This window comes from Oxyura jamaicensis, chromosome 6 (genome assembly GCF_011077185.1).
Source record: "Oxyura jamaicensis isolate SHBP4307 breed ruddy duck chromosome 6, BPBGC_Ojam_1.0, whole genome shotgun sequence".
In the NCBI taxonomy this organism is placed as follows: domain Eukaryota; kingdom Metazoa; phylum Chordata; class Aves; order Anseriformes; family Anatidae; genus Oxyura; species Oxyura jamaicensis.
In genome coordinates, this window is record NC_048898.1 from 32,318,582 (window position 1) to 32,343,054 (window position 24,473).

At 55.3% G+C, this 24,473-nt stretch overlaps 1 protein-coding gene across 2 annotated transcripts in view; it reads right to left on the reverse strand.

Moving 5' to 3' along the window:
- Nucleotides 1–24,169, reverse strand: part of FAM53B (family with sequence similarity 53 member B) — a 39,191-nt gene extending 15,022 nt beyond the window's left edge. Inside the window, exons 1-5 of one of the 2 annotated variants that reach the window (XM_035330016.1) lie at nt 18,437–18,482; nt 17,356–17,484; nt 12,375–12,588; nt 9,693–9,744; nt 2,206–2,957 (exon numbers count right to left, since the gene is read on the reverse strand). In XM_035330016.1, coding sequence (XP_035185907.1) covers nt 2,206–2,957; nt 9,693–9,744; nt 12,375–12,443 — 873 coding nt within the window. In that variant the 5' untranslated portion in view covers nt 12,444–12,588; nt 17,356–17,484; nt 18,437–18,482. Of the gene's footprint in view, nt 1–2,205; nt 2,958–9,692; nt 9,745–12,374; nt 12,589–17,355; nt 17,485–18,436; nt 18,483–24,155 lie in introns of those variants that run through there. The other variant, XM_035330015.1, reaches the window with a different exon arrangement.
- Nucleotides 24,170–24,473: the final 304 nt, after the last annotated feature.

Here is a 24,473-nt window from a genome sequence, read left to right on the forward strand (position 1 = left end):
TTTGGGGGTTCACCTCACCATGGCGCAAGCGCCGCTCCGCGATGGCAGCCACTGCGCAGACTCTCACAATAGCGAGGCGAATAAAAATAGTACACAGTTCCTTTTGTCTCTTCCCTTTGTTCACCCCCGAGTACTCCAGCAGATGCAGCTGGGGCACACGTGCAGCAATCCCTCAGCTTGCAACTCACTCAACATTTTGGTTTCATCCCCAAAGGTCTGGAGTACCTTGAGTACCTAAGGAGTGCCTTCAGCTCCTCTCAGAGGTGAGCAGCTTCTACAGAGGGAGATGTTGAACAAATTCAGTGCTGCGGGTCAGAATTCTGGCCGTGGCAAGCAAATATCCCAGTGGGCAACTGAGCCAAGCTGCCCCCTTGCACACCCGCAGCCGGCTCTGTGTGCTATTGCACCTGGTTTTGGTACTGCACACTCGTGCAAGAAACTGGCACGAACATCTTTGCGCACCAAAGCCGCCCAGCCACATGGAAAGCCTGCGATAAGCACACAGGAGCCTTCCTTCGCACGGCTCCTCCTAAACCCTCGCACGCATTTCGGTACGAACTTGCATTTCCTGCAATTACGCCTTGCATTCCCAAACACGGCCTCAGAAAATGCCGTCGGAGGAAGCGTGGGTTATGAAGGTTTCACCAGCCACTTCTGGGCACGCAGAAAGAGGCTCAGCACGTTTCCTAGCCCTGGCACCTGAGCTCGGGGCCACATCCTTCCCCTCTCCCCCCACCCACCGTACGGCGTGGGCTTTGCCGACCCCTTTCCACAGCCCCGTGCGACCTCCTCCCACTCCATCGCTTGTTGATGGAGCCTCGACGAAAGCTGCAGTCATCAGCACGGGTGGCAACGGCAGCACCAAGGAGAACAGTCCCGATGGTGCTTATGCAAAAACCTGCTTTTTTTTTATTATTATTATTATTTTCATCACGCTCCTTTCAAAGCAAGGAATAAGCAGCGAAGCAGCTTCCTGAGAGAGCTGGAGGAGCGTGGCCAATGCTCTGCGACTTCTCTCCTGGCTGAGCGCGATGGTAATTGCAATAAGGCACAGCCCGCAAGGAGCCCCGCTGTCGCTTCCCCACGCCGAGCTCCCCAGGACTCTGACGACGACCTGGGGTTGCCCTGCCTTGCCCCCTCCCTGCCGCTGGCGGCTGATGGAAGTTGCTCTCCCCGCAGTTTTCAGGCAATCTGGGCCTTTTGCAGGCTTTGGGTTACCATGAAACTCTCACACAGGCTCGTGGGATGTTCTGCCCTGTGTGTACAGATGAAGCAATGAGCGGCCGTGCACAGAGGGAAAAAGGAGGAAGAGGAGAGAAAAAAAAAGCAAGCAGATGACCGGACTGCCACCAACACTTCCACCTTCTCTGGGGTGAGAACTCAATGACAGGGCAAAACGTTCAGAGGCATTGCACAGGATCCTGCCCCAAACACGTCCCCAGAATCCCTCCTCCAGCCTCAGGCTGCACCCTGGGCACGGCGGCCCCGTGCTTCCTCCCGCCACCCTCATCACCGCCAGCTCCTCCGGGAAAAAGACCCGCAGGGAGCGAAGCAGTCGCGGGGTACGGCCCCAGTGAACACGGCCACGTATTTTAGAAACGTTTCCACCGACGCGAGGAAGTGGAAAGGCCTTCGGTGCTGCCAGTCGTGTTATTGCAGCTGGTGGCTAGTAAAATGTAACAGCACGCCTAAGCCGCTTTTACTGCCTGCCCGGCTTGTTAGCTAATAAAATCAGCTTAGCATATGAAATGTTACTGCTGGGTTTATCAAAAGATGACTGCAATGCCTTGCTTTTTGCTCCCGCAGCCACCCAAACATGTAATTCTCTGGCCCTTTTCATCTTGTCAGCTCTTGTGGAGAAGGAAAATCTCATCACCTCCTCCAACACGAATGAGCTCATCCGAACACCCATCGAGCTGCCAGGCATGAAACGCCATAAAATATCCCATCCTTGCAAGAGGGGGGAAAATGAATTTAGAGCATGGGATGTTCAGGAAAGGCGAGGAGAGAAAACCCCAGGCTGTTTCTCGGCCTCACCTGAGGAAGCACAGCCAGGAGTTTTATCACAAACAGCAACGCCGAGCGCGCTGGGAGGACCAAAGCGAGGGGAACCGCAGCACGGAGCTGGGGCAGGCGGCCGGGTGCTGCCCCGAGCCCCCATCCCGAGGGGACTCGTGCTCCCCGGAGCCCCCTGCCCGCCCTTACCTGGGTCATCTTGGCCAGGTCGAGCGACGGCCGCTGCTCCTGCGCCTCCTGGGGCCTGCGCCGCTTGACGCCCACCTTCTTGTCGTTGAGGACGCAGGGCTGCGAGCGGCTGCGGCACAGCCCTCCGGCGCGGCGGCCCAGCTGCGGCGTGGAGGCGGGCGTGCTGCTGGCCGAGGGCGGGCCGGGCTCCGAGGAGGAGAAGCGGTCGTGAGAGCAGGACAGGGACCTCTGCATGTCCGCCCGGCCGCCCTCGGGGCTCCACGTGTCGCTGGCGGGCCCGCTGGGCCCCGTTTTCCTCGCCTGGCAGCCCAGGCGGCTGGCGAGCGCCGGGTGGTCGCTGGAGGAGGCCAGCGGGTGGGAGCGGGACGGGAGGCTGAAGCTGGAGCTCCTCTGCATGGTGGCGGAGCCGTTGGAGTAGCGCTGCACGCTGCCCCCGCTGTAACACCGCCTCTTCTCCACCGGCGTCCAGACCTTGGAGCCCAAGGGTCTCCACGATGTCCTGCAGCTGGACATTTCATCCGAAAAGGAGAGCGAGCGGCACTGGCGCTTGCTGGGGGGCGCCGAGGGGTTGCCGTGGGGGTCGCTGAGGCTGAGGTCTTTGATGAGGTTGGTCACCGAGCAGGTGCTGGTGGCCTCCCGCGGCCACAGCGAGCCCTCCTCGCCCTTGTCCGCCAGGCAGTCCCAGATGCTGGCGCCCGGCTGCTCGATCTGCAGTGGGCACTTCCTGCCGAGGTCTCCCCATCTGTCATTTTCTGGTGCAGAAATGACAAAAACACACACACACACACACGCGCGCAGGCGTTAGCATTAATTAATTCTGCGACTCGCTTTCCACGTCCGTAAACAAAGAGGAGCATATGGGACATTTTCCAGTACAAATTAATTAACTCTTGGAATATGGTTTTCCAAACCGCCAGCAGCACGGTTGCTGTGGCGTAGATGGAGAGGGAGAGACAGAATGATCATCGCAGCAGGAGCGAAACTGCTCGGGGCCGATAAAAATATGCCTCCGAACATCCAGATTGCACTAGCCAAGGGGAATTCAGCAGCACGAAACACCATGGCCATGGCCAGACCTCTGCCATAAATCGTGCCTCGGATGGATCCGTTTTGTCCTGGGCTCTCCAACCAACAATTGCCCGAGAGGTTCACAGAAAAAATGAAGAGCCCAAAGCTGCTGCAATGTCGGGGCAAAACGGGCACGGGGGCACTGCTTCCCCGTGGCAAGGACATCAGGGCCTACGGGGAACCAGAAGCCATCCCTACAGCCACCGACCGGGCTGTCTTGCTGTCAGCCACGCTGAATGCTGAAGTATTCCTCCCGCAAAGCCGGTACACGCCCCGGGCACCGGGTACCCACTCCTGCTGCCTCTTCGGCAGCGATCTGGGCTTAGCATCTCCTCGGGGTTGCCTTGGAAATCCCAGCTGTGAGTAGCACAGCCAATCGTGTGCACTTCTGTAATAAAATATAGCACTGAAGCATTTATTTAAAGGAGTAAACCAGTTAACAATCTTACTTTCCCTCTCTTAAATGTGCTTTTTTTTACATTTTTCCCCTCTCTCTTTCGATTAGTTTGTACGCAGAGGAATTTGCCCACCTGCAGGTTTGCCCATTTCGCACTTGTACTTCCACCACAAGACCCGTCACCTGCTTTCGGGGCGTTAATGAAGGCGTTAATTTCATCACGTGGATTTAGGGACGTCTTAGGCCAAGCTCGGAGAAGCCCGTGCCTCCCGAGCCCACGGTTCCCTCCGCCTCCGAGACGTGCACGGCAAGGGGCCGGCAGCCACTTAGGACTCGATGCGGCGAGACCGCCAGCCAGGCTGCAGCTGCACGCGGAGATCCCCGCGATGACCGTGCAAAAAGAGGATTTGAGCACGATGAGCTCATTCCCACACACGGTTCCCTGACTATAAAAGAAGAAAGAGGAGGACCAGCGGGGCCCGGCTCCTTGGCACGGGCTGCTACGGCTAGCAGGGCTCTGTGCAGGCTTGCAGTTGATGCTCGACAGGAAAACCGTGGTCGGGCTCCAGCCCCGGCTGCTGCGATGGAAAAAAGTAATCACCCGCCAGACCTCTGGTACTGCTTTCGTCGTCGGCTGCTGCAAACGGAGGCAAAGCATGCTGGCTAACCGTCGCTGCGAAGTTTCGTGTGATCATATCTAAATTGTGCAGCATTTTTTTTTAGATTTTCTTTTTTTTTTTTTTTTTTTTTTTTTTTCCACTTAGCTGAGCTTTGAGCTCAAAGCCGTGCGCACCCTGCAGCTGCAGGTACAGCCTGGCGACGGGGAAGATGCGGTGGTGGTACCGACTGCTTCCCACCACAGGTCGCTTCCAGCCGGGAGGTCAGACCCAGGGCCTCTGTAAGTTGATGTCTCTACCCCACTCTTGACTACTTTTCCCATTTTTCCCCCCAAAACCAGCTCCCTCCACGAGCAGCCTGGCACTGCACCGAGCCACCGCGCCGTACTTTCCCCGTGGCTCTCATTTCAAGAAGCACAATGACAAGTGAGAAATCCATGCTAAACAATCACATCTATGTTTAGATCTTTATTATTTCCCCTCCCCCTTATTATGCTGCCAGCAGAGAGATTTCTCGGGTCAGGTCACCAGACAAAAGAAACAGAAATAGAAGCTAATTTTTTATGGCAAGCTGCCACGACCCCCAGGCCCAGACGTCACGTTTTACATCAGGCCTCGGTAGGCTTCTGTGAGAGGATACAGGATACCTTCCTCTTCCAACATTACTGCTGCCCACACAGCTATAAATCTTTAGAAAAAAAAATTACAAGGAAACTTGTAAGCGTGCTGTTAACCCGAGCAACGACTTCGGGTTCTTATTTGCTTTTTCCCTTTGTGCTCAGCACGTGCCAGGTGCCCGGTGGAGCAGCTCCCATCCACGAGGTGCTTGTGTGGGGGGTGCTGGTCCCCCGCTGCCGCTGCCCCCCGGGACGAGGGCAGCACAGCCCCTCCCAGCACGAACCCCACAAGAGCCCCAAAAACGTATTTTCAATGCAAAGTGTCTGCCCTGGCACCAATGGAAACCCAAGTCAAAAATGAGGATAGTTTAGGGGTTGGGAAAGCCCCGTGAGGAAAAATGGCTGGTTTTCTGTTCCAATTTTAAGACTGATTCGCATCCCGAGAACACTGATAACGATAACTGCAGTGGAGCCGTTAGTACTGCTGCAGGTAAGCCTGTATTCATTTTCTTAAATTACAAACCTCAGCTTGGTTGACCCAGAGGCAACAATTTGTTCCAGGATAAAATCCACCGGGAGAACTCCTCGGCTCAGAAGTAAACTGCTTTGCTGGAAAGCACTCGTTCGCCTATCGCAAAACGATGGAAGAACGTTTGCAACAAAGGTCCGACGTAGCTGTGGCACGTGGAGCTCTTCCCCCGCGGTTGAACGCGTCCTTCTTGGCTGTCAGTGTCCTCAGATGAAACAGCCTGAGCCTCTGATTTCTGGATTTTAACTTAAAAATCCAAACAAAACTACAAAACTAAGCACTTTCAGTCACTTGCTGAATACGTCCATCAAGTAAACGAGGACGGCTTTATCGGGTTTAAAACAAGCTACCTTTTAAGGCCTGCTACCCTTTAATCTAGAGCAGCTTGCTTTATTTCTGGTTTTACTCCCATCTAACCCTTTCCTAATTTACTTGGAACAACATCCACCTTTTTCCCCAGGTAACCTTCACCACATCAAACAAGTCCAGGTCCTGAGGTCTCGGAAGCTTTGTTCCAGAATCAAGGAGACTGGTGGTGTCCTCCGAACAGCCCCGAGACCCTTGCACAGCTGGCTCCCATCAGATGAAGGCACCGGGTTTACTGTAGACGCGCCGTAATGGCACAAAGCTGAGCCAGGTGACGCTCAGACTGAATAGTAGGAAAAAATTTGTTACTGTGAGGGTGGTAAAACACTGGGCCAAGCTTCCTGGAGAGGTGGTTGATGCCCCATGGCTTCATTTGGATAACGCCCCCCGTAACACGCCTTAACTTTGGGTTAGTCCTCAAGTGCTCCGGCAATTGGATGATCTTTGTAGGTCCCTTCCAACTGACCTGAACTGTTCTGTTCTGTTCTATTCATTAAGATTAGTCGCTGATGGACCAGAAAACTTCACCCAAGGGATTTCGAGTGAAATCGCTGCCTGCAGCCAGGAGTGAGGAGGAACAAACCTCTCCGCCCGCAGCAAACAACCACCAAAGGGCCAGACCAACAGCAAGCTTGAGAGGAGCCCCAGCGTGGCACCCTGAGTCCTGCTGCTACCTGTGCCGTGCCACAGACCTTCCTCCAAGATTTGGGCACCACAGGTCTCGGGGGATCCCATTCCCTCCAAGTACCCCAGGGACCAGAGCCCATCTGAGCCTGCCCGGGCCGGGCGAGCTTTGCGCACACACCGCCAGCCCGAGGACGGGCATTTCATCTACGGGCACCACAGGTGAAGGAGGTCCTGTTGAAACTGTTGGAAATAACCAACCTGATTTCGGGTCTCAGTACCCCAAAGCAAGCCTGGAGCCCAGGGAAACATTTGCATTTCTTCTCCCCGCACCTTCGGGATGGCCAGCAGCTGCCGAAACGCCTGCTGAGGGGCTGCGTTCCTCCGATGACACAGAGTAAATTTTAACAGCCATGCTCACAACCACAGAGGAGAAGGGTGTAAAATCAAAATGCTGACACAACTTTAACTATAACGGCACAAATGTGCTGCTATAATATTTTTACAGCTCCTTTTTATACATAATGCATGATCCTTCTGCTCAAGTTTCCTCCACGTTCTTTTCCTGTGAAATAATTTACATTCATACATAATTTATTACAGCAACTTGTAAAGTAATTACGGGTTTCAATCATTTTTTTTTTTCCTCCTTTTTGGCAGATAAATTCTGTTTGGATCCTAACCCAAACATTTCTCTTCATGCGGGTGCACATCCAACTCCCTTTTTCGCATGATGTTCGCATCGAATTTTAGTCTCCTGGCCCCCGCGCACCGGGGAAAAGGCAGCCTGTATTTTCCACTGCCCCCTGTTTATGTTCAGGAGATGATTCCTCAACGTGGAACAAATCCGACGGTTGCAATTAGCTGAAGGCAGCGCCATAGAGCCTGACGGCCCTCCTGCTTTCCCCTGGCACACATCAGATTAAAATACAATGTGTGGAGCTGCGCTTCAGAGGGAAACGCAAACAGCAGCCCCCAAAACCTACTGCTTGAGAACAGGCAACGTGTGCACGCTCTTTGTGCTGATGGCCTGTACATCGGAGGGAAATTCAACCCTGTTTTGGTAAAAACGTGCCCGCTCCTCTGCTGCTACCCATTGAGGTGCCAAACACTTCCTACTTACCTGCTGAAGAGGAGCTGGTCAATATTTCCAACGTGTTGTTAAAATAGCGTGCATCTTCCACTGCCATCCACCCACAGATGGAAAAATTTCAAGACAGAAAGCCAAAAGTAATACCCAAACTTTCTAAAATGCTCGCTCCTTTCTCTAACACACTCTTTTACTGGAGGGCATGTGATGGAGACCGCAAGGGAAGAGAAGGAAAAAAATCTCCGTCCAGTAACGGGACAATTCCTACACTCCCAGGTGTTTCAAGGGCCCATCAAGAAGAAAGGGAAAAATGTTTTTTTTTTTCATTGACATAGCCCTTTGCTAGGATGAAAATTAAAGATGAAATGACTAGAACTGTAAATTCAACAATCTTTTTACTAATGTTACTATCATCCCTCTGCCAGAGCATTACTAATAAACCTAAAAATCAAGAGAAGTGGATCTAACATTGCATCATCTGACACATCAAGCCTTTAGTGACATTTACTCATATACTGAATTATAACCTATAACCAATTTTCAGATCCTTACAGAGTTTAATACATCTTACATCTAAAATGTGTGAGACTCAGTTTACCCCTGTCCCCTTCAAAGTGTTTTTCCGAACTTTTTGCAGGCAATGCTCTTGGCAGAGCGCTGCCCGTTGCGATGCTGCTGGAGCGCCCGTTGACCAAGACGTTTGTAACATTTACATTTTGACTCCTTTAGATTTGGTTTGAGGCCACTAATACCGAATTTGATAAGTCACAACCCTGGGACTTATTGAAAACACTGAGCAAGTTTCAGCGTTGAGTTGGTTTGTGACTGTGGCCCAGGTTTGGAGGCATCAAGAAGAGCGTTCGGGAAAGACGCCTAAAAAATTAAGCACAAACCACACAATGCTCTGACATGCCGGGGACTCGCTCCTCTTGACTGGGCATGACAAAGACAATTACATGGTAAGCCGTGGTCAAGGAGGTGAGATTGGGTTGCCTTGGGAACAGGATAATTTGGCAGCCAAGGAAGACCAGCACCGCGCTAGGAGGACGCAAAAGGCTTTGTAAAAGCTATTAACACCAAGCTGATTTTCAATTAGGCTTAGGCTCTTCATATTCGTGGAAGAGCCTGCCAGTGCCACAGCACAAGACAAAACCATCTCATTGGGTTTCTTTGTCCCTTACTCGTTTTTGACAGGCAGGAGAAAGGGAACGGACTGTTTCTACCCATTCTTGACTTGGAAGCTTGTGACTTTCATCTGAAAAAAAATCAAAACATTTTCCATCGTCCCCCCCTCCTCCAATTGACTCAAGTTATCAGAGAGCTTGGGAAATATCTCCCCTCAATGCATGTGCTCAGCTCCCATTAACGCTAATGAGAGTTGTGTCCACGAAGAAAAGGGGTAGCCTCTTTGTCTGTAAAGCACTGGCTTTCATACCAAGTAGCTTGGCTCAAACTTGACCTACAATTTTAATTGGGTTTTGAGACTTCGCCTAGTGACTGGCTCCCCATTACAAAACCCAAAGAACACAATATAGGGGCACATCCTCCTGCATCATTGGTTTTTCGGGATCATGGGCCAATGCACCAATTCCCCATCAGTTCCAGAGGCTGTTCAGCATAACAGTTGACAGAGAGCTCTGCCACAAAAGGTATTAAACACCATATACAACAGCTTAACGTTATTGTTAAAGGCAAAAACAAGATATTTTCATTAGTGTCTGAGGCATGACCAAACACCCTGTGCCACGCAGTAGAACGTTTTAGTGACAATATTCATATTTATTATGTGCATCATGCAGTCATGGTCATGGGCTGGGTACGCAAACCCACGAGGAACACATTCTGGGACCCCAAATGCTTATAATCCCAACTCTGCAAGTAATTCTAAAAATAATCACACGGACCAAAGCACTGGGGGGCAGCAGACAAGCAATGCATCCAGCACGGATGGGAGGGCAGGAGACCACCCCTGGGAAAGAGGGAGGCCTGGCTGTGACGGCCACCACTAAGGGTCTTCCCACACTGGGTGACACTGCACCTTGTGGCACCGGGGGGCTGCACCCCAGGGGCACGATGCATTTTTAGGAGGGCTCCAGAAAGTCAGGACACCTTCCCGCACATGGCTGAGGACGTGGGAGTGGAAGTGAAAGAAATACAGAACGAAATTTTGGCTACTTACCCATAACGCCACAAGAGAAGAGCGTAGGTCCTTGACTCATCTTTGGAGTGTGCTGAAAACAACCAGAAAAACTATTCACGTCTCATGTGGAGAGTCGGTGTCAAGACCTGAGCTTGCAAACCATCGCTCCTACAGCTAGTTCTTGCCCACGGGAACAGCTGCAGCCAGGTCCCCAGCCCCTGGACCCAAAACTGCAGAAACTAAACCAGAAGTTGAACAGTAACTCTGGGTGGGGCAGGACAGGAGCAGCAGTGGTGGTTGACCCACTCCAAGCTCATGAAGGCCTCCCATCTAGACACAGAGCAGCTATGTGTTTTTTTAAAACATTTAGCATGTTTCTGAGACTCACCCCACCATTTTTCCTGACAATTCTGCACCTGGATGGTGCCAATGTGCACTAAAAATAGGGAAAAATGCCACTATACGGGCACTAAATAAGCCCAGTTGGTTTTTACACTCTTTTTTCCAAGAATTTTCCTCTTGACTGTGTACAACAAAACATCAGACTTCTAAAAATGGGCATGGACAGTTTTATATACAATAAATCAGTATGTCATCTGGAGTTGCATGCCATTTCAGCTATGCCCGCAAAAACACACTTTCATACTAATTGCTCTTTTGTTCTCCCCCAAAATACCCATCTTCTGCTTCCAAACTGTCTGTCCTGGCAGCTCCGTCCTCTCTGCACGAGGCTTTACTTCATCTGAGCAAAGCTCTGGCATGCGCTCCGCGTCCATCTGCGCTGCCACTGCTGTGTTTTATCTGGAATTAGGCCACCACGTTCGCACCTTCTCTCCTGATTCATCTTTTACACCTTGCCTACTCATGTAATAATAATATTAATAATAATAATAACAATAACAATAACAATAATAATAATATGATGTGCCCACTGCTGGCACTGCCCCTGCAGAGCAATCCAACAAAACAATCCCAGTGCACACACAGAACGCTGCCCCTACAGAAAGTATTGGGATGTGGAGGCAGAAAGCGATGAATTGTGCAGATGAGAAGAGGGTGAGTAAGGGTCTGTCACCTCTTTGGAGCATGTGCCACTTTTGTAGGTGGAATAAAGATATTTCTACCTGCGAGTCACCATCTTTTTAAGTAAAGGCAGGTGAAATTATTCAGGAGGCAAGGAGGACGTGCAGTTGTCTCCAAAGAGTGGCCAAAGCAGCATTTTTGACAGCGCGCTTCTGCAGGCTTTGCTCAGAGACAAGCTAATGCCCACAAATGAGGAAGGGAGAGGAACATCTTGAAATGATGTATGCCTCGCGTTAAGTATAATGATCATTTTGTGAGAGCTTAGTCTAAGATCAGATTGGGATATAAAACAACCAACGAGCCTGTGGGTCTTCAGCAGGCGATGGTGCCCTGCTGCTCAGACCTTTATTTATTTAGGATTTGCTCTCTGGCATTCCCCATGAAGTCAATGGAAAAAGTCCTGCTTTCTTTGCTAGATCAGACTTCTTGTGAACATCTTGCCAGGGCAAGCCGGCTGCACTACTGACAGCACCAGGAGGCACCCAGCAAGCAAGGGAGGGCAAAGCTTGGTGGTGCAGCTCTGCAGCCCTCCCAGCACTGCCAGCTCTCTGAGCAACATGGAGAGAAAGATTTTCTGCCTTTCTGCAGCCAACTCTCCTCCTACACAGGCAGCAGCACCTGGGGAGTTGTGCAGGAACGGGACCCTTGCCCAGGCTCCCACATCTTCCAGGGGCATGGCCAGAGCTGATGCCCTTGCAGGAGTTGCTGCCTTCCTGGCAGGAGCCGACAGTAAAGCATTGACACTTTCCTAATATATCAACAGTCTTCTTTCCCAAATTTCACCCCTTGAAGCCTCTGTCTTGGTCACCTCCTCCACCACCCAGCACCCTGTGCTATCTGCCCAGGAAGCCTGGCCAGACAGACCATCCCCAGCACACTCAGGCACTTACATTGCTTTTAGGCTCAAAATGCCCTTCTATGGCTAATCCTGCCAGATGCTTCCTGCCATGTTCCTGAGCATCCTTATCTGAGGCTCTCTGCACCCTGTGAGGAACAGCTTTGGTCTACTTACTGTTCCAGCTATGACAATTTCTCCTGGAGGTGCAAACACCCACGGCCAGCCCTGCCCTGTGCTCTATAGGATGGCTCTGCGTTATCCCTCACCCCCTGCCCTACACCCCACCAGCTCACCCTGGCCTCGCTTCTCAGACCACTGCCATTTCAGCATCATTTACTCATTTTGACGCCCCATTTTTTTTTCTGTTGCTGGCTCATTTAGATTTGCATCCCTCTGGGCTGCCAGGGAGCCTGTTAGCTATCAGCCCTGACCTCTGCCATCTCCCCCTTAATCCTGCTCCCCACTTGCTCATTCTCCTGTTAATGACGAGCATCTGTTCACTCTGGGTAAAGCGACTTCTAACCCATGTTATTCACGGCATTGATTTTATTTTATTTTATTTTACTTCTTATTCTATTGCATGCTTACTGCAATGCACATATGCAAAAGTTAAGGCACTCCAATCATTTACTACTCGCCTGCTCCTTGGAAATTAATGAAGCCCAGGAGAAACCAGGGGAGCACTACTGATAAAAGATCTAAAGATCTGGCCCTGCAGCATGAAAAGAAGGCATACCATAAAGCTACAGCGAAGCCATTGGCAGCAGCAGAGCTGTCAACGAACACTTCACAGGGCTTACCAGCTCAGTCCTGCATGTTACGGAGTCAGCACCTTTGTTTTCCCGGGTTTTGGTTAAGATCATCACCATGGTAATGCAGTCCTGCGTCGGAGTCCATCAGAGTCCAGGCAGAGGTCACCATCAGCCATGGTCTGGCAAAGCTCCCGTTTCAGTGCATTTTCCCCCAAAAAGGGCTGAGCGCAGCGGGGGGCTGCGGCCAAACGCCGGTGACTCCCTGCAGGCACAAGGGAAAGAGGACAAGGTTTATAAGAGGGCTTGGAACACCTTTCCTGGCCAAAGGCACGGGGCGAAGGGGCTGCGTTAGGAGAGGGGCGAGGAATATTTGTTTTAGGCTCTTCAGCATTGCTGGCGTTCCTTGGCACCTGAGCAGCTCAAAGCTTTCTATGCCACGGCACTTGCAGGAGCTGCCTAGAGCACATACTCCTCAGGAACAGGAGTATTTCAGACAAGCAAATAAATACAAATTCCTCTTTAATTCTCCCTTCTGAAGAAAGGGAGCCCACAGCCCCTCTGTCGGAGAGGCTGAGGCTTCAGAACAAGGATTCACTGAAGCCCCAGAGGCAGTCTCACAGAAGCCCTTGCCTGCAGAGCAACCAAGAGCAGATTTCCAGCAGAAGAAGCCATTTCCACATCATTACCTTTGGGAACCCCTCAGATGTCCCATGCCAGCCCAGTATCTCCCTGGTTCCTGGCCCATGAGGAGCCCTTAGGGGCAGAACAAGGCACAGAGCTGCCTGCAAGGAAGGAGAGGGCTCCCTGCCCGTCATCCTGAGGGCCGCACAGTGCCTCCTGATCCTCTCTTATTTCCTTGGCAGCTTTAAGCCGTAAAAGCAAAGTTGGGGCTGCACAACGAGGAGCCCAGTTCCCAAATATCGGAAAACGCAGGCAGTGCTCACACGGCACCGCGCAGCCTTGGCTGCAAGCACCCGGCCCTGCCTCACCTCCCGGCATCCTCTCCCCACATTCACGCCCCTGCAGAAGCAGACAGCTTGCGATTCAAATCTGATTAGAGAAACCAGTGTTTTTCCCAAATCGCCCCTCTAATCCTGTTTCCCTATTTTGTTGCCTTGCAGTTAACGCAAACAAACAAAACCACCATTTGCATGATCCAAAGAGCATGAAGCACTTATCTGGGGTCACACAGTGAAAACCAAATTGCAGTATTTAAGGACGATACTTGAGAACACGCTGCTGAGCATTAAACCTCATTACAAACTCATACGGATTCCCTCTCCGGCTCGTAAATCATCTTTTTCATGTTTGCTTGGATTAGAGGTCGTGCCGGTGTTACGAGTAGCTCATTTAAAGGCCAGCTGGCTGGTGAAGAGCAACCACCTCCTCTGGGCTCGTGAGGACAAAGTTCACCCCGAGTGCAGAGCCGGGGTGGGGAATCAACGCAGGTTTCAAAGATTTACCGTTCCAGAAGGCACGTGGTACGGCCTCGGCTTCTTCTGGGGCATCGGTTGCCCCATACATACAATTCACTGGTAGCATCGCCATAAACCCCTGGGCAACCCAACAACCACGTGGAAACCACCAAATACAAAAAGCCAAGTATTTCAGAGCATCGAAAGCTCACGGGACCTCTGTGAGGGCACAAAGACCCCCAGGCTTGGGTCTGTGCAGGTTCGGTGTGAACACAAGCCCTCCAGAAAGGGCTGCCAGCGCCAGCACGTAGCAGGGGACAGACGGGGACACACCAAAGGTGCCTGGAAGCAAGGACCAGTGAACATGGAAATAGCTGCACGGGGGACAAAATAAGCAACTCTGGTGGCAGACTCGCTGCCAAAACTCCGGTGTTTCACAGCAACATCGCCACGGCCTTCATAGTGCCCCAGGGCCCTGTCTCTGCAGGCCCAGCTCTTCTTTGGGACCACTGGGACTGTCACCAGGGATGTCACCATCAGCTGAGCCACAGCCAAGGCTCATCCCTTCCTCTGCCACAAGTTTTCTGTGCCATGCTGGCCCATTTCTGGCCACTTTTGCTGCTGGACCTGATGCAGGGACAGCAATGCTCGCCCACGCAGGCCTCAGGGTGCTTCAGAGGGCGCCGGGGCCACCACCGGCAAGGCAGCCACAGGGGAAGTTTGGATCAAATGAGTGTTCCCAGCAGCAGGAAAGCAGTTAAGCACGGTTCCTCGTTAACGGGCTATGATTTCTCCACAAATAATTATCTTTCCCTAAGGTAATGATTAATGCTGCTGCAGCAGACTGCTACGCACACCCAGGCGTGGCGGCAAGCCTGGGCAGCGGCTTCTACGGTGGCGCCATGCCCACAGCATCTGCACCAAGAATACCACCACCATCACCACCAGTATCCCACCAGTATCCCACCAGGAGCGGTCCCACCAGCAGCCCCCAGCAGTGGTCCCACCAGTATCCCCCAGCAGCAGTCCCACCACCATCAGGACATGCCTCCAGGCACAGGCTCTTTTGTTTTCACCGCTGCTCAGCGGTGTTTTTAAAGCACCCCCCGCCAATAAATGATAATTAAAATCTTTTAAAAAGGCAGAACTTTCCACTAAAACGTGATTTTGGAGCTCTGAGGGGCGGCAGCCCATTCGGGATGGTCTCCCTGTCAGCGCTGTGCTGTGAGCAGGAAACCGCTGCGTATTTATAGAGCAGAAGCTTTCACACACACGGATGCTAATAAAAAGATAGTCTTCGGGGACCATTCATTATTTTAAGAAATGTATTTCCTCGTTTGCCATCAGATAAGGGGACTATCTTCATCCTTCAGCCAAGGTTAAGTTTAGACTCGGGCCACGGCCACAGGGATGACATGGGCTGGGAGCTGCCGGGGGGGCTCCTTAACCCCCCAAAAGGCTGAAAGCTCATCAGCCCTGCTGGCCTCAACGTATTTCCACCACCTCAGTCTGAAGGGAAAAGAGATCACGATGACCAGCAAGCAGGAGTGCTGGAGGCATCCCGAACCAGGCTCCATCCCCCCACCACCACACAGGCTGCCCCAAGATGCTCGTTCCCCTCAGCTCGCAGGAAAAGCACCGATTTTCCCCAAAGCAGCCCCAAATAACCAAATTGGTGCCAGCTCCGTTACCTGCATCGCTGCATGGAACACCCATGAGCAGCACGAGTGCAGGGAAATCACAAAATGTTAGCATGGGTAAAAAATACGGAGCAAGTGGGAGCCTCTGGGACCTCCGCAGCTGCAGAGAGGGAATGAGCTTTCCCTGGGCTCTGATTTATGGACAGCATCACAGCACCTGAACGCTGGTCTTCGAAAAAAATTACAGCGGGAAAGGAATAAATCAGCATTTCTAAGTTTTGCTCAAGGATATAGAGTCCCACGATCCACCTAATTGCACTTTACATCTATTTTATGTTTGCATTGAACGTGGTTTTAGACCCACACGTTTGAAGAAGCAAACCCAGTCCCTCCAGGCCAAACTCTGAGCACACCTCCAGCACGCTATCACTCTCCCACCCGCACCAGTTAGCCTTCAATTCCCCTCCTGCTGCACACAGCAGAATTCCTCTGTGCAAAGCGGCTGCGACAAAACCTGGGGGCACCACCAGCACAAGGCAAATCCTCCCCACAACGCCGTGGGTCTGTCTCCCCACACTGCTTACCGCAGTCTGAAACCATGTTTTAGGGCTTTTTACAGAGCGGAACCAACAACCCTGCAGAAGGTTTACACGGGACAACAGGCACACTTTAAAGGGCAGAATTAAATCTGTAAATAGCATTTTTTTTTTTTTTCCCAGACACTGGATGGTGTCCATATAGTAAAACTCTTTGCTCGGTGGAGCTGACTGTCCTCTGTCCCCAGCATACCGTTAGATTAAGATATTTTGGGGCTACACTGAATCTCCCCATTGCACAGTCTGCCTCACCCTGCTTTAAATAATACCAAGAGGTACATTTAAATAATACCAGCAGGTACATTTAAATAACACCAGCAGGTACATTTTCAACTTGTAGATTTAATGTGTTACAAATATGAATAACCCCGTGCAGCCCAGCATTTCCACGGAGCCAAGCACGGGCTCATCTCCTCTCTCGGGCAGTGCCTTGACTCCTGCAGCAAGGCTGGAGGGGCTCAGCTCTGGGCAGCTCGCTCCCCTTCCTCAAAATGTCCCATCCAGCTTCTCACTCCTCCATGTCACCAGTAAATATTTTTATTTACAAGGTGAAAACCTTCAATAAATGCGAAATATCCCATTCAGGGCCTGACAATCAGTCTTTGCTCTCCAAAAACGACCCGAGGACTGTGCACGGCGAGGAACAAGCTGTCCCAGGTTCCCCAGCCCTGGTGTAAAGAGGCGGCAGCGTTCCCCTGCCTCACCCCATGCCCCTGGCTCAGCGGGGTCTCCGCCAGCTCCTGGGACCCCAGTCCTCAACCACGGGTCCAAAACGCCAGAAAACAGCAAACGCAGGAGCGCGAGCGGCCCTCCTCCGCCGGCTGCCTGTACCCAGACCCGTCTTTTCCAGGGTTAATGAGATAAGGATGCACATTCGCCATTAATTAATAGGTAAAAGACTCGCCTACCCTCCGAGTCTCTAACCGCCGTCAGAGCAGAGGGGGAGGCAGTAACCGGTGGTGTTTAGGATGTCAGGAGCTCGGTGGATCCGGCTCCGTGATCCACATAACCTCTGTGCTTACGATTAACAGCTCCCCGCCGGAGCCCACGGCTCACCATGAGCAGCGAATCCACCCCGCAGCCACCCACCCTGGTCCGAGTGGACGCGCACAACGAAGAGCCGCGGACGTGCCAGGGTGCTGCCCGCGGCCACGAATGAATTGCTAAGTGAATGAAAAATCAGAGAGGCCGGAGCCCAAAGCCAGGCACCCAAACACCTGCCGGGGGGAGCCCCAAGTCCCAGCGCACGCCCAGACCCACACAGCTGGGATCGCATCCCCACGAGTGATCTCACCAAAAAAACAGGAGCGATTAAGGCAAATTGAACACTGCCGAGTTCAGTAAGGAACCATGAGTTTTATTGCCCCCCTGCTCTTACGGGATAGGAGTGGCAGGGGAAAGACTCCCTTCCAAACGGAGAGGAAGGACGGGGTCGTGGGGCTTTGCCTCAGCATCTCAGCTCCACGAAAATGGTGTTGCGGCGACTTCGCCTCCTCCTCCCCAGCGACTGAAAAGGAAAAGAGAGCAGAATTAGTCACTGCCAACAGCGCCCGGCAGGAGAGAGCTGCAAACCGGGGGGCTGGGGGGCTCCAGGTGAGAGGTGGCAACTGGACGTGCGGGGGGACGAGACCTCGTGCACGGCAGGAGGCAAAACCCAGAAGGGCCAACCCCTGCACGTGGGCTCTTCAGCGCCGTGTGGCACAGAAATTTTGGGGGGAGACCCCACAAACGCCTTCAGAGGGACAGTCCCCAGCTGGCGAGCTGGCACAGACCTGCTCAGCCGCAGCAAAGCGCCCCGTGGCCACCCCGGTCCACGCCACCCTGGTAGGAGATGCTGGCAGTACTTCTGCACGGCGCCACGTGGGCCACTTGGGCGTACCCTAAAGGATGCTTTTAGCCAGAAAAATGGCTGTAAAGATGGCACGTTCTCTTGGAGCAAACCCGCAGCCGTTGCCTAACGCCTTCCTTGGGGACTGGGGCGTATTTTGAGCAAGCCCAGGGAGCCGGACCGAGGCGGTCTCTGCAGAAGAGCAGCTGAAGCAGGACCAGCCTGCTGGTGCAAAGAACCAGCTCACCTCTCCAATTTTATTTCATTTCCCCAATTGTGAGATTTATTACAAGAATTTGCAACGGTCTGGGAGACACTGTGAGTGTTGGCCACGCTCCCGAAAGTTGAGGAATTGCTGAATTGAGGATTGCTTTGGCTGCTTAACCCTAACAACCAGGGGTGCTGAACAAGCCAGCAGAGCCCAGGTTTACTTTTAATTACCGCTCGCAGTAAGCTGCTCCGGTAAACAGGCGCAAAAAGCACTTCTTGTTTCTTCCGCGTGCTGTTTGCCCCGGTACAACCTGTATGTCTGGGACAGAGGTGCTAAGCGGCGTCCCACCATGCCATTTTCAGAGCCACTTGTCAAGCATAAGTGATAAGCAGCAGCATGAAAGCCCACCTCTATACCTACCTCCGAGCGCGACGTCCGCCTGCTGACGGCCAGGGCGAGCGGGGCTTCTCGGCCAGCCCAGCCGTGCCGGCTCCAGAGCTCCTGGTCCCTACAAGAGGCACGTCCTGCACGGCAAAGCGAGGGCAGCGATGGCACCGCCACGCTTCCAGCTCCTCGGGGACAGCCGGAGAGCCCCGCACGGCGCAGGGACTTGGGAGGTCTGGGACAGCTCGCCCCAAAATGCAGGAACGCTGCTCAGCAGCAGGAGAAGGCCACCATCGGTGCCGGGACGGAGAGTTAGCAGCTCGGAGCTCTCCCTTTTCGAGGCTGAGCTGGAGAACTCGCAATGGTTGACGGCCCCTGACGGACCAGGGGACAGAGGTATCTGGATTTAAAGCAGGGAAATACTGGCTGTACCCAGCGATGGGGGGAGAACATCCAGATCTGCCTTCATCAGTCCTCCGAGTGACCAAAGGGCACGCTTTGATGCCGCTTGTCCATGCGCTGCCATGGACGTTTCCTCGGCAGGGTACAGCAGCGGCGCATCCCCAAAGGGAAGGGGCCAGGAAAGCTTCGCCCCCGTGCCACCGCTGCCACCTCCGTCGCTCCAGCCCTCGGGAAAGGCATTTCCCAGCCCTGCCTCTTCCATAAATCTCCGTAATGAAAGCGGAGCCAAACATCTGCGCGTTGTCTGAATTAGCGGGGACCTGGCAGACCGAGCGGCAAACTCGCGTCGCCCCTGCAGCCGTCGCATTTCTTGTTTTCCTCGGGTTCATTCAACACCCAGCAATCTGTTACCAGAAGACGGCTCCTACGTGCGCAGGCTGCCAAGGAGCCCATCCCCAGGACACCCCGCTGCACCTCCGCTGCCGTGCCCCGAGGGGAGAAGCGGGGTCAGGCAGCCTCCTGCCTCGGGGCCAGGCTCTGCCAGCGTTACCCCTACCCGTGGGCAGAGCGGTGGGCACGGGGCATCCTCGTTTCTGGGGGAAATCGGGTGTTTCCCACCGCTGCGCAGTGTGCAGCCCCACAAAGTCGCCGCCAGCACCAAGGTGAGGGCAGGACGGCTTCGTTTGGCGATGGGGAACAGCGCAGGATGCTTCCCCTTCCCTCAAAAGTCCTTCCCTTGGAGGAAGAAGCCAAAGCGAACACCCGCTCGTTGTGTTTCCCCGTTTCAACCAGAGCCCGGCGGCACCTGAGCGCGCTCGGCAACATTTCCAGGGAGCCATTCACGGGGAGCTCTGCCCTAGCTTTCAGCCGGTGTTTTTAATATCTCCGGGAGGCACTCGCGGAGCTGGAACAACACCCAATCTGTTGCTCTGACACGCTCCCCGCTCCCGTAAGGTGTCAGCGGCACGTATAGCCCACACCTCGGGTAGCTTTGGCTCCTCGAGCTGCTCCCCGAGGGCCGGAGCGGGGAACATTTCCCCGTCGCCGCACGCACGCTCGTGCCCCCCCCTTGAGCTGCTGGCAGCGTGGGCACAGCTCCGACACATCGGGGGCAGCTGCCCAAAAGCAGCAGCGTGTCCCCACACCCCGCGGTCCCCTGGAGAAGCAAAACCCACAGCGAATTTTCCCACTGGCAGCAGGAGGGATGCCTCATCCAACGGGGGTGCTGGGGGGGGGGGGGAGCCCCGCTGCAGCCTGGCACCTGTAAAAGCCCCGATTTCTTCAGCCCTGTCTCTGAGACAAAAGAAAAAAATAATAATCCAGCGGTAACTGGAAATGAAAACCTGGTTTTATTTCAGCTGGCACCGACGGCATCCTGCTCGGCCTTCCTCGAGCTCCCCAGCGGGACGGGGCATGACCGCTCCCCTCCCACCGGGTGCCAAGCCATTTACAGCAGGGTGAACACGCCGAAACGGGGAAAAAAACTCTGCCACTTTTCCCCCTGAAGTCTTCAACACCTGGATCCTCTCCTCACGTCCCTCTTCCTCCTGCTCCACGGGCAGAAATGCCACCCCGAGGAGGAGCGGAGGTGCGGAAAACGAGATCCGGGGGCTTTTAGAGGCACCAGGAACAACAAAACGCCCCGCGAGGAGCACGAGGAGCGACGCACAACGCGGAGAGCCGGTCAGCGCCTGTTTGGGTGCTGCGCTAAGGAGAAAGCAAAACGCCGCTCGGGTTTGTCGCCAGGAGAAGCCTGGGGTGATGTTAAGCAGCGGGCACTAAGCACGGACCTTTCTTCGACACCGGCTCCAAATAATTCAAACCCTAACCCCTCACAGGTTTCCCAGCTGCCGAGCACAGTCTGCCAGCTTTCCTTCTTTACAGACCCTCGGAGAGCGCAGAGCAGCCACGAAGCCAAACCCTCCCCTCGCTCCGCTCCCCTACCTACCGCACGGCGCAAAGCCCGGATTTTGGCTGCTGAAAGCAAAAGCTGCGGCCAGGAGCCACGAAGATGGGGAACGACCCGGCCCGGGGGATGCTTCCAACGGGCTGCGGAGGAGCGATACCGACGCTGCGACATTTAATCCTCGGAAAGCGACAGCTACGAGCAAGCCTGCCTCAGGCTTTGTATTATTTGTGGAGCGGGGGGCACGGAACCCAGACCCTCCACCAGCACGTATTTTTGGCACTTGCTCACCCATTTTTGTAAACTTTACATCAAAAAGCAGTGGTCAGGGAGCCGAACTGCCGTGGGTACCAGCACAGGGACCCACACCCCGCAGCTGCACACCACCGAAGCTCGCAGGAGCTCCTCGCACATCAGCTGCCCGGAGCCAGAAGAAATTCTGCGTGTGCATTCACATTTTAATTCCCAGTACCTGCTTCACCTGCCCGTGAGCGAAGATTTACGCAGCCCCTGCTCGCACCAGCTTGGCGGGACTTCAGGCACAGGCCCTTCCCTGGGAACTTGGTCTCCCTGAAGGCAGCCAGCTCGTAAAAGTCTGGAAAACCACAGCAGCCCGTGGATCTGCTCCCCGGCTCGCTCACGTCCTGCGCAGCTGGGTCACGGGCAGCCGGGGGACTCGGAGCGTGACCTTGGGGAAGTGAAGTCCTCGCTCATAAACACGGCGTGGCTGCTGTTACCAGGGCAGCCGGAGCATAGAACGGGAGCTTCGGGGTTCGAGCCTGCTCCTCTGCGACCGGCACCCCTCAAATAATGTGGTGTGGGCTGGAGGGATTGTCCCCCGAGTGCTGTGGGAGCAGATCCACCCGGGGGCTGCCCCCCATCACCACCAGCACCAGGCTCTGCGGCACAGCCCGGCACACCAGGGAGGTTCGGGAGCCACGGGTGCACCCAGAGGCTTGTCGGGGGGCGGAAAAAGGGTGACAACCAGCGCAGATGGGGAGGTCAGGTGTCATGCCCATCTCTCCGCCTGCAGCACTCGCAGCGCACGGGTCACCGCAGCGCTCGGGCTCGTACGCATGCAAAGAAGTGGGGGGAGTGGGGCGGGGAGGGGGTCCCACGCGGCAGCCGCTCATCAGCCCCCCGCCAAACGAGCTGTGTAACGACCTGTGGAGGAGCAGCAGGGCACAAAACCCCCTTTTCTTCACCCAGTTAGTTTAAATTTAGCATGAGGAGCAGGCACGCAGCCCCCGTGGTGGGGATGCCGGTGCCACAAACACCCAAAAAGCAGCGATTGCTGCCCCGACCCGCAGCGCCCGCAACAGGCACACGTGGGACCCCCGGCAGGCGCAGCCCCCCCGGCTGTTTGCCTGCTGCTTCCCCACGCCGGCAGGCTTGCTTCCCCTTCCTCCACCTCCCTCTTTCCGGAGAGAAAGGAGCAAAAAGAAATGTCATGAACTCAGCCACAGACGGCTTGGCCGGGGAGCGAGGCAGGAGCAACTATGTAAACCCCACGAAAGCGGCCAGGTGAGCGTGGAGCTGGCACGAAAGCTGGGCTGTGCCGGGGCTGCGAGCATCCCAGCGCCTCTGCCTGCTCCAGCCCCGCTGCTCCAACGCCTGCCCTGCCCCAGCTCAGCATCAACCGGGACCAGATCCAGCAAAGTGCTCCCGCAAGCCGCGAGACACCAGAGGGGGACAGGAACACAACCCAGATCGCGCCTTTCGGCCCGGGGGGCCTCTTGTCCACCCGAGTTTTTACACGGAAAGCACAAAGCACGTCCGTGCTGATGGGGATGGACAAAACCAGAAGCTCTGTACGTTACAAAAAGGCAAATAGAACAGCCCCAAGCCACGCAACTGGCACTTGAGAAATCAGAAGTGGACCGGCAGCCATAAAGCAGACAAACTTCGCAGCCCCCCTCGTCCCCCCTCCACCACCTCCTCTACCCACCCCCTGCACGGGTTCTACGCCAAAACACAGGGGTTTGGGCAAAAAGCTGCGCGTCTCGCTCTGCCAACGCGCTTGCTGAAAGTGAAACAAGCCTTTGACACTAGAAAGAATTAATTGCACGTAATTAACTGCAGCAGATTTGGGGGTTTATGTTGGTATACGCTCACCTATTTGCATGCGTGCGTATTTATGCAGACGTATTTATTAATTCATGCATCCATACTTGAAAGCCAGCCTAAAATCACTGCCGGATCCGTCTGGCAGCCCGCTTGATCTCCACGTATAAAATTCCGGATCCCGTCCGCAGCAATCGCTTACGCTCTGCGCCGATTCACCCCGCTTCGACGCGCGAAGGCAAAGTTTTGGATCCGGCAGGCTGAGCTCCCGCTGATCGTCCTCCCAGCGGCCGTCCGCCCGCTGCAACAGGAGCCGGAGCCGCTCGCGGAGATCCTGGCCACATGCAGCACGGCCCGAGCCGTCCCTCCCTCCCTCCTCCGGGTCGATCCTGGAAGCACAGAGCCCGGACGCGGGGATTGAAGACGAAACGGCGGCTGGGCTGTGCGGGCACCGCAGCGTGGCACGTCCCCAGCCCTCGTGGGGAGGTGAGAAGGGCGCAGTCCCGCGGCCGACGGCTTCGGCTGGTTTCCTCTTGACGTTTTCTCTCGTCGCCTTCCTCCCCGCTGCGCCAAACCTCGGTGCGTGTCCCAGCTTGGGGCAGGACGAGGGGACCGTGCGTGACGCCGAGGACACTTGGCTGCCTCCGAGCTGCCGGCACCGCGCGGCCCACGGGCTGCCGAGCAGGGCCAGGGGTGCCAGCGTGCGTGGGCAAGGAGGATCCGCAGCGGGGATGCTCCGAGCCTGCGGTGCCTTCACAGCCTGCTTGCGAGCCGGGCCGACCTCGGCAGTGCGTGGGTAGCTTTTATGCCGTGAAAATCCACTCGGTCATCGCTCGGGGACTCGAGGGGAAGGCACCACGCACCGTTTCGGCCGGGAAACGGCCACCTGCACGCCGGGCCCGGCGTTGGGGCGCAGCTCGGTGTGGCGGCACAGCTCCTGGTTAAGGGCTCAGCACCTCTCGGCTGCCCAGCACCGGGGGCTGTGGGGCTGCAGGATGAGTGCCCTGAGACCCTACACGGCGAGCCGAGACCGGGGGGCCCGGGGTGACAAAGCGGGGGGTCCCTGAGGTGCCAGACGGGGGGTCCCCGAGCTTTGCCATCTACCGAGGGTGGGGAGGGCGGGGGGGGGTTAATGACCAACCCTAATTAATTGAGGCCGGCCCTACACACGCGGGGCTTACGAGCCCCCCACCCCACCCCGGGCATCCCCAGCGCCGTGCCGCGGCCCCCGCCCGGCCGTGCCCGCCCTCCCCCGGGGCCGAGGCGGCGGGCAGGGTCCCCCCGTGTCCCCCTCGGTCCCCTCGGTGTCCCCCCAGTGTCTCCCCGGTCCCCTGCGGGTCCTCCCCCCGCCGCCCTTTGTGCGCCCCCCGGCCCGGCTCTTACCGTGGCGGCGGCGCGGCCCGGCCGGGCCGGCTGTGGGCGCCGCTCCGAGCCGCGCTCCCTCCTGCCGGGGAGAGGAGGAGGAGGAGGAGGAGGAGGAGGAGGAGGAGGAGGAGGAGGAGGAGGGAGGAAATGCGCTTGTCACTTCCTGAGCGGGGCCCGGCGCCGGCCGCCCAGGCAGGGCCCGGCCCGCACCTTGCGGGGGGCTCCGCGCCCGCCGCCCCCCGGTGCGGAGCCCAGGCCCGGGCACCCCCCGTGGGGAGCGGGCACAGCTCGGGCCCCGCTCCCCGCAGTGCCCCGGAGCCCCGGCCCCGACCGCCC